This window comes from Micropterus salmoides, unplaced genomic scaffold (genome assembly GCF_014851395.1).
Source record: "Micropterus salmoides isolate LMB-PRFRI ecotype aquatic unplaced genomic scaffold, ASM1485139v1 Ms_hic_scaffold_1, whole genome shotgun sequence".
In the NCBI taxonomy this organism is placed as follows: domain Eukaryota; kingdom Metazoa; phylum Chordata; class Actinopteri; order Centrarchiformes; family Centrarchidae; genus Micropterus; species Micropterus salmoides.
In genome coordinates, this window is record NW_024040040.1 from 1261838 (window position 1) to 1273933 (window position 12096).

General features: G+C 45.9%; 2 protein-coding genes across 3 annotated transcripts; one reads left to right on the forward strand and one right to left on the reverse strand.

Annotated features, from left to right (window-relative positions):
• The first annotated feature begins 701 nt into the window (after positions 1-701).
• Positions 702-8594, forward strand: arl11 (ADP-ribosylation factor-like 11). 2 transcript variants are annotated; one of them, XM_038732935.1, is made up of 5 exons: positions 702-1050; positions 5335-5400; positions 5930-6045; positions 7393-7570; positions 7665-8594. In XM_038732935.1, the coding sequence occupies exons 2-5, from the start codon at positions 5344-5346 to the stop codon at positions 7791-7793; spliced, it is 480 nt and encodes a 159-aa protein (XP_038588863.1). In that variant the 5' UTR covers positions 702-1050; positions 5335-5343; the 3' UTR covers positions 7794-8594. The 2 variants fall into 2 exon arrangements, with proteins under 2 accessions (XP_038588863.1, XP_038588855.1); XM_038732927.1 differs by lacking the exon at positions 702-1050 and adding an exon at positions 1051-1167.
• Positions 8273-12096, reverse strand: ebpl (EBP like). Its single transcript, XM_038731868.1, has 4 exons — positions 11794-12096; positions 9376-9445; positions 9122-9260; positions 8273-8924 (listed from the first exon to the last, which is right to left on the reverse strand). Exons 1-4 carry the CDS (start codon positions 11968-11970, stop codon positions 8669-8671), a joined length of 642 nt encoding a protein of 213 aa, XP_038587796.1. The 5' UTR covers positions 11971-12096; the 3' UTR covers positions 8273-8668.

The following is a 12096-nucleotide window of genomic DNA, read 5'->3' on the forward strand; positions in this document are numbered from 1 at the left end:
GATCTGCTGCCTGCAACATCCTCCAGCGTGACCGGTTTGGCGGTGGGTCAGTAATGGTGTGGGGTGGCATTTCTTTGGGGGGCTGCACAGCCCTCCATGTGCTCGCCAGAGGTAGCCTGACTGCCATTAGGTACCGAGATGAGATCCTCAGACCCCTTGTGAGACCATATGCTGGTGCGGTTGGCCCTGGGTTCCTCCTAATGCAACACAATGCTAGACCTCATGTGGCTGGAGTGTGTCAGCAGTTCCTGCAAGAGGAAGGCATTGATGCTATGGACCGGCCCGCCCGTTCCCCAGACCTGAATCCAACTGAGCACATCTGGGACATCATGTCTCGCTCCATCCTCCAACGCCACGTTGCACCACAGACTGTCCGGGAGTTGGCGGATGCTTTAGTCCAGGTCTGGGAGGAGATCCCTCAGGAGACCATCCGCCACCTCATCAGGAGCCCAGGCGTTGTAGGGAGGTCATACAGGCACATGGAGGCCACACACACTACTGAACCTCATTTTGACTTGTTTTAAGGACATTACATCAATGTTGGATCGGCCTGTAGTGTTTTCCACTTTGATTTTGAGTGTGACTCCAAATCCAGACCTCCATGGGTTGGTAAATTTGACTTCCATTGATAATTTTTGTGTGATTTTGTTGTCAGCACATTCAACTATGTAAAGAAAGGAGTATTTAATGAGATTATTTCATTCATTCAGATCTAGGATGTGTTATTTTAGTGTTCCCTTTATTTTTTTGAGCAGTGTACTTTACGTTCATGGTTTTACACTGCGAGCTTCATGGGAGCTGCTGGGGGGGCGTGTCACCTGAAAGCTGCCGGCTGTTTGTTATTTCCTTTTAAATCCTGTCTCATCTGGCCCGTGTTCACCTGTGTTAGAGACATTTGCTCTGTCGGCTGCTGGAAGTCCCCGAGTTTCAGGTTAAACACTGCGTCTGGACACGCCGCTACACGAAAATGCTGTCAGACCGGTCTCACAGTCACATGACCTGCTCTGATTGGCTGAAAGAACCTGGACACACCTGAGAGAAGTTGGAGAGGTGAGTTTCAGTCAGAGGCAGAGCTCAGGTGAGTCGGTCGGTCTTCAACTGGTTTTAGTCAAACAGGTAAACAGAAGAAGAGCGATGGGTCAGGCACACAGTTCCGCCTCTCCTCAGGTAAACCCAGAACACACTTTACCTAAGACTCACCTGGCAGACAGGTGTTCTTCATGTTTTATGTTTAATTAATAACCTGCTGCTTTCTGTACAGGTCTTAACGGCTCTTACCTGTGCATGTCTTACCTGTGTGGCTCTTACCGGCTCTTATCTGTGCAGGTCTTACCTGTGCGGCTCCTACCTGTACAGATCTTACCTGTGTGGCTCTCACCGGCTCTTACCTGTACAGGTCTTACCTGTGTGGCTCCTACCTGTACAGATCTTACCTGTGTGGCTCTCACCGGCTCTTACCTGTGCGGCTCTCACCGGCTCTTACCTGTGCGCTCTTACCGGCTCCTACCTGTACAGGTCTTACCTGTGTGGCTCCTAACTGTACAGATCTTACCTGTGCGGCTCTTACCGGCTCCTAACTGTACAGGTCTTACTTGTGCGGCTCTTACCGGCTCTTACCTGTGCAGGTCTTACGTGTGCGGCTCTTACCTGTACAGGTTCTTACCTGTGCGGCTCTTACCAGCTCCTACCTGTACAGGTTCTTACCTGTGCGGCTCTTACCTGTACAGGTCTTACCTGTGCGGCTCTTACCGGCTCCTACCTGTACAGGTTCTTACCTGTGCGGCTCTTACCTGTGCAGGTCTTACCTTTGCGGCTCTTACCGGCTCCTACCTGTGCAGGTCTTACCTGTGCGGCTCTTAACGGCTCTTACCTGTACAGGTCTTACCTGTGCAGGTCTTACCGGCTCCTACCTGTACAGGTCTTACCTGTGCATGTGCGGCTCTTACCGGCGCTTACCGGCTCTTACCTGTACAGGTCTTACCTGTGCGGCTCCTACCTGTGTGGCTCTTACTGGCGCTTACCGGCTCTTACCTGTGCAGGTCTTACCTGTGCGGCTCTTAACGGCTCTTACCTGTACAGGTCTTACCTGTGCAGGTCTTACCGGCTCCTACCTGTACAGGTCTTACCTGTGCATGTGCGACTCTTACCGGCACTTACCGGCTCTTACCTGTACAGGTCTTACCTGTGCGGCTCCTACCTGTGTGGCTCTTACTGGCGCTTACCGGCTCTTACCTGTGCAGGTCTTACCTGTGCGGCTCTTACCGGCTCCTACCTGTGCAGGTCTTACCTGTGCGGCTCTTAACGGCTCTTACCTGTACAGGTCTTACCTGTGCAGGTCTTACCGGCTCCTACCTGTACAGGTCTTACCTGTGCATGTGCGGCTCTTACCGGCGCTTACCGGCTCTTACCTGTACAGGTCTTACCTGTGCGGCTCCTACCTGTGTGGCTCTTACTGGCGCTTACCGGCTCTTACCTGTACAGGTCTTACCTGTGTGGCTCCTACCCGTACAGGTCTTACCTGTGTGGCTCCTACCCGTACAGGTCTTACCTGTGCGGCTCTTACCGGCTCCTACCTGTACAGGTCTTTCCTGTGCGGCTCTTACCGGCGCTTACCGGCTCTTACCTGTACAGGTCTTACCTGTGCGGCTCCTACCTGTACAGGTCTTACCTGTGCGGCTCTTAATGGCTCTTACCTGTACAGGTCTTAACTGTGCGGCTCTCACCTGTGCAGGTCTTACCTGTGCGGCTCTTACCGGCTCCTACCTGTACAGGTCTTACCTGTGCGGCTCTTAACGGCTCTTACCTGTACAGGTCTTACCTGTACAGGTCTTAACTGTGCGGCTCTCACCTGTGCAGGTCTTACCTGTGCGGCTCTTACCGGCTCCTACCTGTACAGGTCTTACCTGTGCGGCTCTTAACGGCTCTTACCTGTACAGGTCTTACCTGTGCGGCTCTTACCTGTGCAGGTCTTACCTGTGCGGCTCTTACCGGCTCCTACCTGTACAGGTCTTACCTGTGCATGTGCGGCTCTTACCGGTGCTTACCGGCTCTTACCTGTACAGGTCTTACCTGTGCGGCTCCTACCTGTGCGGCTCTTACCGGCTCTTACCTGTACAGGTCTTACCTGTGCGGCTCTTACCGGCCCCTACCTGTACAGGTCTTACCTGTGCGGCTCTTAGCGGCGCTTACCGGCTCTTACCTGTACAGGTCTTACCTGTGCGGCTCCTACCCGTCCAGGTCTTACCTGTGCGGCTCCTACCTGTACAGGTCTTACCTGTGCGGCTCTTAACGGCTCTTACCTGTACAGGTCTTACCTGTGCGGCTCTTACCTGTACAGGTCTTACCTGTGCGGCTCTTAACGGCTCTTACCTGTACAGGTCTTACCTGTATGGCTCTTACCTCTGCGGCTCTTACCTGTACAGGTCTTACCTGTGCGGCTCTTAACGGCTCTTACCTGAACAGGTCTTACCTGTATGGCTCTTACCTGTTCGGCTCCTACCTGTACAGGTCTTACCTGTATGGCTCTTACCTGTGCGGCTCTTACCTGTGTTGCTCTTGGTGTAAATCTTTTGGGAAGCCAAGTGAGAGGGGAAGTCCTTTTTGTTATCTAAGGGAAAACTTTACATTAAACTGAGTCATACTTTAAAGACCAGGGCTCGTATTCATCCTCTCAGAAAACTCTTAATTTTTAAAAACATTTATGTAGGAGTCTTAGCTTAAGAGCGATCAGGGACTGATCTGAGAGCAACTCTGAGCAAGGAAAAGACAAAACCTTTCATCTTAGTGAGGAGGCGGGGTTGACCCCGTTGCTATGGATGACACAATCTTTTGAAGACTGTGATTGGTTGGTTGTCCAAGAAGGTAAAAAAGAGTGATTTTAAGTAAAGGTTCTTTTCTTAAGCCTTCACTTTGGAAATGACATGCATAATATTTCCTGTTTGACCGTTCTCTCTCACACACACATTATATATGTGTACATAGATCCTGTTTTTTCTGATCCTGATTAACTCGCTGTCTGCAGCACGTTTCTTCTCCCTCTTCGTCTTTCTTAAAAGTCCTCGTCCCTGCTCCTAACTATTTAGACCTTAAGACTTCTGTCAAGGGTTAAGGGGTGCTTTCTGAATTACTTTGTGGTGTCCGAACAATAATGCTGCGATGACGTGTTGAGAAGAAATCCGCTTGACACTGTTCTTGCTCATAAAAGTTTATTACATCAAGGAGTTCAGCATCAATTACAAGCTCTGCAGCAGCTTGGAGAGTGACCCAGCCCGATGACCACTCTGTCTCTCTGTACATCAAACACAGCTTATATAGGACATGTTTAGGTCTCTGCTAAAAACCATAGAAGGGTTTGAGTCTGCAAACTAAGGCACCAATCCATATAAGGGCATCTATTAGACACCATATAGGGTCTGAGTCTCCACATAACCACTGACCTCTGCTCTCCCCTTAAAAGGTCACTAATCCTCTATCCAGCTGCTACAGTGCTGTTCTAAACTGTTATGAGTCAAATGCACATATGTTATACACCACAACTTGTTTCTTTTCTAGGATTTTTTCTTTAATTCTAAGAGTAAATGCCCACATTTATCTCTCTCTGTCTCTCTCTCTCTCTCTGTCTCTGTCTCTCTCTCTGTCTGTCTGTCTGTCTGTCTCTGTCTCTGTCTCTTTCTCTCTCTCTCTCTCTCTCTCTCTCTGTGTGTATGTGTGTGTGTTAAAAAATAAAAATATATTAAAAATAAAATGAATAAACAAAACAGTGTGTGTGTGTGTGTGTGTGTTAAAAAAACAAAATATAAAAATAAAATAAATAAATAAAACAGTGTGTGTGTTAAAAAAATATATTAATAATACAATAAATAAATAAAACAGTAAGTGTGTGTGTGTTAAAAAATAAAAATATATTAAAATAAAATAAATAAATAAAACAGTGTGTGTATGTGTGTTAAAAATAAAAATATATTAAAAATAAAATTAATAAACAAAACAGTGTGTGTGTGTGTGTGTGTGTGTGTGTAAAAAATAAAAATATATTAAAAATAAAATAAATAAATAAAACAGTAAGCGTGTGTGTGTGTGATAAAAATAAAAATATATTACACCTGTCCGACGCATTCAGAGGGGGCCGTTTCACCTTCTGTAAGATCCTCAATGAGAAACGGGGACGAGACGACAGCGACAGCTCATTTAAAGAAACTATAAACATTGTGTTTTTATTAAAATGATAGAGTCTGATAAAAACAGGGGAGGCCTGGCCGCCTGTGGCCTCTGGGAGAAAACGCCACTGGGGATTATTAAAGTTATATCTCATTTTATGTGGGTTTGTGTGTTCAGGTGATCCTGATGGGTTTGGACTCGGCTGGGAAGTCGACTCTGCTGGCTAGACTGCTGACCGGACAGGTGAGCCTCCTCTGGACAGGTAGCTCCTTCATGTAGCTGTGAGTGGGATCAAGGCTGTTAAAAAGTTTTCTTAGCTGATGTAACTGGGAAGGGAAGACGGGTCCGCCTCTGAGACATTAGCCACATCTGTTCATGTAACTGTCCTGGTTAGGCAGACGACAGGTGGACTGATCAGTTAGAGACAGCAGTGTCAGCTCAGACCAGGGTTCTCTGGGAATCTGACAGAAGAATTCACTCAGGTCAGAGTCCAGCTCCCGGGTAGTCATAGATTCTGACGTGACGAAGCATAGGAGTCTAAACATCAGATAGATCAGCTAATCCAGGTTAAGGCCGGCTAAAGACGAGCTCAGGGGGAAACTACAGGACCCAGGGGGAAGACAGAAACATCTCCTTCAGATCTGGTGTTGTTACTGAACGGGTTCACACGTTGGATGCTGGTTCGGGATCTCCTCGACCGGGCTCAGTAAACCGTGCTGTATCAGAAATGTGTTCACACCTGAACCTGGCTCACAATGTTTCTTCAAAAAAGGTAATGGAGACGTCCCCGACCATCGGGTTCAACGTAGGAACTCTGGACCTGGACAAGAAGACATCTCTGACTGTGTGGGACGTCGGAGGACAGAAGAGCATGAGATCCAACTGGAGGTAACTAAAACCCTCTCCCCACCACATGACCCCAGAACACAACAACCAGTTCAGTTTTATTTATACAGCGCCAAATCATAGCAGCAGTTATCTCCCGTCTCTGTTCACAAAGAGCCGGTCCAGACCGAACTCTGTGATGATATTTACAGAAACCCAACAGTTATCTCCCGTCTCTGTTCACAAAGAGCCGGTCCAGACCGAACTCTGTGATGACATTTACAGAAACCCAACAGTTATCTCCCGTCTCTGTTCACAAAGAGCCGGTCCAGACCGAACTCTGTGATGACATTTACAGAAACCCAACAGTTATCTCCCGTCTCTGTTCACAAAGAGCCGGTCCAGACCGAACTCTGTGATGACATTTACAGAAACCCAACAGTTATCTCCCGTCTCTGTTCACAAACAGCCGGTCCAGACCGAACTCTGTGATGATATTTACAGAAACCCAACAGTTATCTCCCGTCTCTGTTCACAAAGAGCCGGTCCAGACCGAACTCTGTGATGACATTTACAGAAACCCAACAGTTATCTCCCGTCTCTGTTCACAAAGAGCCGGTCCAGACCGAACTCTGTGATGACATTTACAGAAACCCAACAGTTATCTCCCGTCTCTGTTCACAAACAGCCGGTCCAGACCGAACTCTGTGATGATATTTACAGAAACCCAACAGTTATCTCCCGTCTCTGTTCACAAAGAGCCGGTCCAGACCGAACTCTGTGATGACATTTACAGAAACCCAACAGTTATCTCCCGTCTCTGTTCACAAAGAGCCGGTCCAGACCGAACTCTGTGATGATATTTACAGAAACCCAACAGTTATCTCCCGTCTCTGTTCACAAAGAGCCGGTCCAGACCGAACTCTGTGATGACATTTACAGAAACCCAACAGTTATCTCCCGTCTCTGTTCACAAAGAGCCGGTCCAGACCGAACTCTGTGATGACATTTACAGAAACCCAACAGTTATCTCCCGTCTCTGTTCACAAACAGCCGGTCCAGACCGAACTCTGTGATGACATTTACAGAAACCCAACAGTTATCTCCCGTCTCTGTTCACAAAGAGCCGGTCCAGACCGAACTCTGTGATGACATTTACAGAATCCCAACAGTTATCTCCCGTCTCTGTTCACAAAGAGCCGGTCCAGACCGAACTCTGTGATGACATTTACAGAATCCCAACAGTTATCTCCCGTCTCTGTTCACAAAGAGCCGGTCCAGACCGAACTCTGTGATGATATTTACAGAAACCCAACAGTTATCTCCCGTCTCTGTTCACAAAGAGCCGGTCCAGACCGAACTCTGTGATGATATTTACAGAAACCCAACAGTTCCCACCATCTTCTTTAGGTACTACCTGAATGACTGCAAGGCTCTGGTGTTTGTAGTGGACAGCAGTGATTCTACCCGGATCCGGGAGGCCCAGGAAGTCCTGAAGAAGGTCCTGGGTGACGAGAAGGTACGAGGCATCCCTCTGATGGTTCTGGCCAACAAGATGGACCTGCCGAACTCCATGAGCATAGAAGAGGTACGAAACACAGTCCACAGCATCCTTTATACAGCCGGTGCTGTGATCTGCTCTAACCAACTGCTCCTCCTCCTCCTCCTCTTCCACCCCTCAGATCTCCAAACACCTGGATCTGCCACGTTACAGTGACCGGCTGTGGGAGATCCAGGCCTGCAGCGCTCTGCAGGGACTCGGCCTCCAGCAGGCCTTCATGTCTGTCAGCAAACTCATCAAGAAGAGCTGATGAGGAGGAGGAGGAGGAGCAGGAGGAGGAGCAGCAGGAGGAGGAGGAGGAGCAGGAGGAGGAGCATCAGCAGGAGCAGGCGGAGCAGGCGTCAGGTTGGCTCAGCTTTCTGTGGCAGTGTTTAATATCAGACTCACCGGTCCGTCCTGAGCGGTAGCCGTTTGCTTAACACCGGTGCTGGTCTATGAGAGAGCGGCGTCTCTTGATGTTTTTGTATTGAACCCGAGGATGTGGTCTGGGGTTCTTGTGAGTTCTGGACTCGTAGGTGGTTGACCAGCTGATGACATGTTGTGATGCCCTGACTGGACTCTCTGACCCGCCTCCTGATGAACGTGGCTGGTTGATCAGGTCTGAAGGACTCGTGCTAACAGACGTGTGATGTTGAAGTGTGTAGCCTCACGTGCCTCAGTGAGCTGAATGTGAATCCTCGGTTCGTACTCAGCCTGTGGGGCTAAAGGTGGATAATAAAGACATTATCATTAAACTGGCGGTCACACCTTTATTGTTTCAGCCAATCAAAACACACTTTAATTTTTACATGATCTCAGAGTCACTGTTCAGTCTGGACGGCAGAAGGTCTGGTTCTAAAAGGGGAAAAGTGTACCTGGGGTCCTTAGGGTCCTGATCCTGAGCCTGATCAGAACTAATAGAGATAATAATGGATCGTTTGTGTGAAGGTGTGAAACAATGTTAACAGTTCTGTTGCTTTAATAGAGGAGAACCAGACCATCAGGAACCTGAAGAACCTTCCTGCTGATCAGTTCGATCCGACCGATCGTTGATCCCAGCCGAGCTGAACTCTGTGAGCATGGTCCCTGTTCCTCTGAGATCAATAACGCTGACTGGTGAAGATAAACTCGTCGAACACGGCGTCTCTACATCAACTTCCTTTTTACGCTGCTGTAGTTTTCGTCCGGTCTGAGTGCGTGCAGTCTCCTCAGCGAGAACCAGGACTGGACGAGCAGCAGAACCGGGACCAGGACCCAGACCCCGTTAAAGAAGACCAGGTAGACCCACAGGTAGAGCCAGCTGGACGTGTTCAGGTTCGGACTGCCAACCAGCCAATCAGGACAGAAGGTCATCCAGCCGCCGTACAGCTCGCACACGCTCAGTACGATCTGCAGAAAGTGTCTGTAGAAATACACAGAATACTCGCCATTTACTGTGGAAATACACAGAACACACGCTGTGCACAGGGGAAATACACAGAATACATGCTGTGTACTGTGGAGATATACAGTATACACACATACTGTGTGTGTGTGTAAATGTATCTTCCTATATTATTTGTGAGCAAAGGATCCAGTATGTAGTACTTGTAGTGTTACCTGTAGTACTTTTCCTTCAGTACTGCGTGTATCAGCAGCAGACCGAGCAGAGAGTCGAGGACGACGGTAAGAACTTCTATAGCGACGATGTTCGGATCAGAAACCAGCCAGCGACTGTCGGCTTTACCGTACTCCTTCCCTACAGAGAGACAGACAGATTATACTAAAGTAAAAGTACACGCGTACTAACTGTAGATGTAGTACCGTAAAAAGTAGAGGAAAGTACCATAAAACGTAAATAAAGTAAAACTCACAGAGTTCAGCCAGCGGGCCGTCAGATGTCTCAACCGTCCCCACCAGAGACATGTAGACAAACGGACCTTCCTGAGGACACGTCAAAACAAACAATAAACAACAAATAATAAACAAACAAACAAACAGAGACATGAAGACAAACAGACCTTCCTGAGGACATGTCAAAACAAACAATAAACAACAAATAATAAACAATAAATAGATATATAAACAAATGGACCTTCCTGAGGACCGTCAAAACAAACAATAAATAACAAATAATAAACAAACAAACAAACAGAGACATGTAGACAAACAGACTTTCCTGAGGACATGTCAAAACTAACAATAAACAACAAATAATAAACAATAAACAGAGATGTAGACAAACGGACCTTCCTGAGGACACGTCGAACCAAACAATAAACAACAAATAATAAACAATAAACAGAGATGTGTAGACAAACGGACCTTCCTGAGGACACGTCAAAACTAACAATAAACAACAAATAATAAACAATAAACAGAGATGTAAACAACCAGACCTTCCTGAGGACATGTCAAAACTAACAGTAAACAACAAATAATAAACAATAAATAGATATATAGACAAACGGACCTTCCTGAGGACATGTCAAAACTAACAATAAACAACAAATAAACAATAAACAGAGATGTGTAGACAAACGGACCTTCCTGAAGACACGTCAAACCAAACAATAAACAACAAATAATAAACAATAAATAGATATATAGACAAACGGACCTTCCTGAGGACACGTCAAAACTAACAGTAAACAACAAATAATAAACAATAAACAGAGATGTGTAGACAAACGGACCTTCCTGAGGACACGTCAAAGCTAACAGTAAAAAACAAATAATAAACAATAAATAGAAATGTGTAGACAAACGGACCTTCCTGAGGACACGTCAAAACAAACAATAAACAACAAATAATAAACAATAAATAGATATATAGACAAACGGACCTTCCTGAGGACATGTCAAAACTAACAATAAACAACAAATAATAAACAATAAACAGAAATGTGTAGACAAACGGACCTTCCTGAGGACACGTCAAAACTAACAATAAACAACAAATAATAAACAATAAACAGAGATGTAGACCACCGGACCTTCCTGAGGACACGTCGAACCAAGCAATAAACAACAAATAATAAACAAACAACCAGAGACGTGTAGACAAACGGACCTTCCTGAGGACACGTCGAACCAAACAATAAACAACAAATAATAAACAAACAACCAGAGACATGTAGACAAACGGACCTTCCTGAGGACACGTTGAACCAAACAATAAACAACAAATAATAAACAAACAACCAGAGACATGTAGACAAACGGACCTTCCTGAGGACACGTCGAACCAAACAATAAACAACAAATAATAAACAAACAACCAGAGACGTGTAGACAAACGGACCTTCCTGAGGACACGTCAAACCAAACAATAAACAACAAATAATAAACAATAAATAGATATATAGACAAACGGACCTTCCTGAGGACATGTCAAAGCTAACAGTAAACAACAAATAATAAACAATAAATAGAAATGTGTAGACAAACGGACCTTCCTGAGGACACGTCAAAACAAACAATAAACAACAAATAATAAACAATAAATAGATATATAGACAAACGGACCTTCCTGAGGACATGTCAAAACTAACAATAAACAACAAATAATAAACAATAAACAGAAATGTGTAGACAAACGGACCTTCCTGAGGACACGTCAAAACTAACAATAAACAACAAATAATAAACAATAAACAGAGATGTAGACCACCGGACCTTCCTGAGGACACGTCGAACCAAGCAATAAACAACAAATAATAAACAAACAACCAGAGACGTGTAGACAAACGGACCTTCCTGAGGACACGTCGAACCAAACAATAAACAACAAATAATAAACAAACAACCAGAGACATGTAGACAAACGGACCTTCCTGAGGACACGTCGAACCAAACAATAAACAACAAATAATAAACAAACAACCAGAGACATGTAGACAAACGGACCTTCCTGAGGACACGTCGAACCAAACAATAAACAACAAATAATAAACAAACAACCAGAGACGTGTAGACAAACGGACCTTCCTGAGGACACGTCAAACCAAACAATAAACAACAAATAATAAACAACCAGAGACATGTAGACAAACGGACCTTCCTGAGGACATGTCAAAACAAACAATAAACAAAAAATAATAAACAACAACCAGAGACATGTAGACAAACGGACCTTCCTGAGGACACGTCAAACCAAACAATAAACAACAAATAATAAACAATAAACAGTGACATGTAGACAAACTGATGATACACAACAAATGGTAAAACAAACATATAACAACAAATAACGGGGAAGGGAAGATGAAGCTGCTCCTGATTGGTCCTACCAGTGTGAGGTGGACGATGACATCATAGAAGAGCCACAGTAGGATCCACCTGTCCTCTGCAGAGCTCCGCCCCCCACACCTGCGTGTTAGCAGGATGGCTGCTAACACCTGGATGCTACATGCTAACAGAGACAGAACAGAGACCAGAGAGAGGACGGGCGGCGCCGCTGAGTCCATCAGGGCCAAAGAAGAAGAAGAATGTGGTACTGCAGAGAGATGACCACTGAATTCAGTACAGGTAGTAAGTACTCTGTAGTAATACTTGGACAGACTGCAGTACTCACAATCAGGACCAATCTGTGT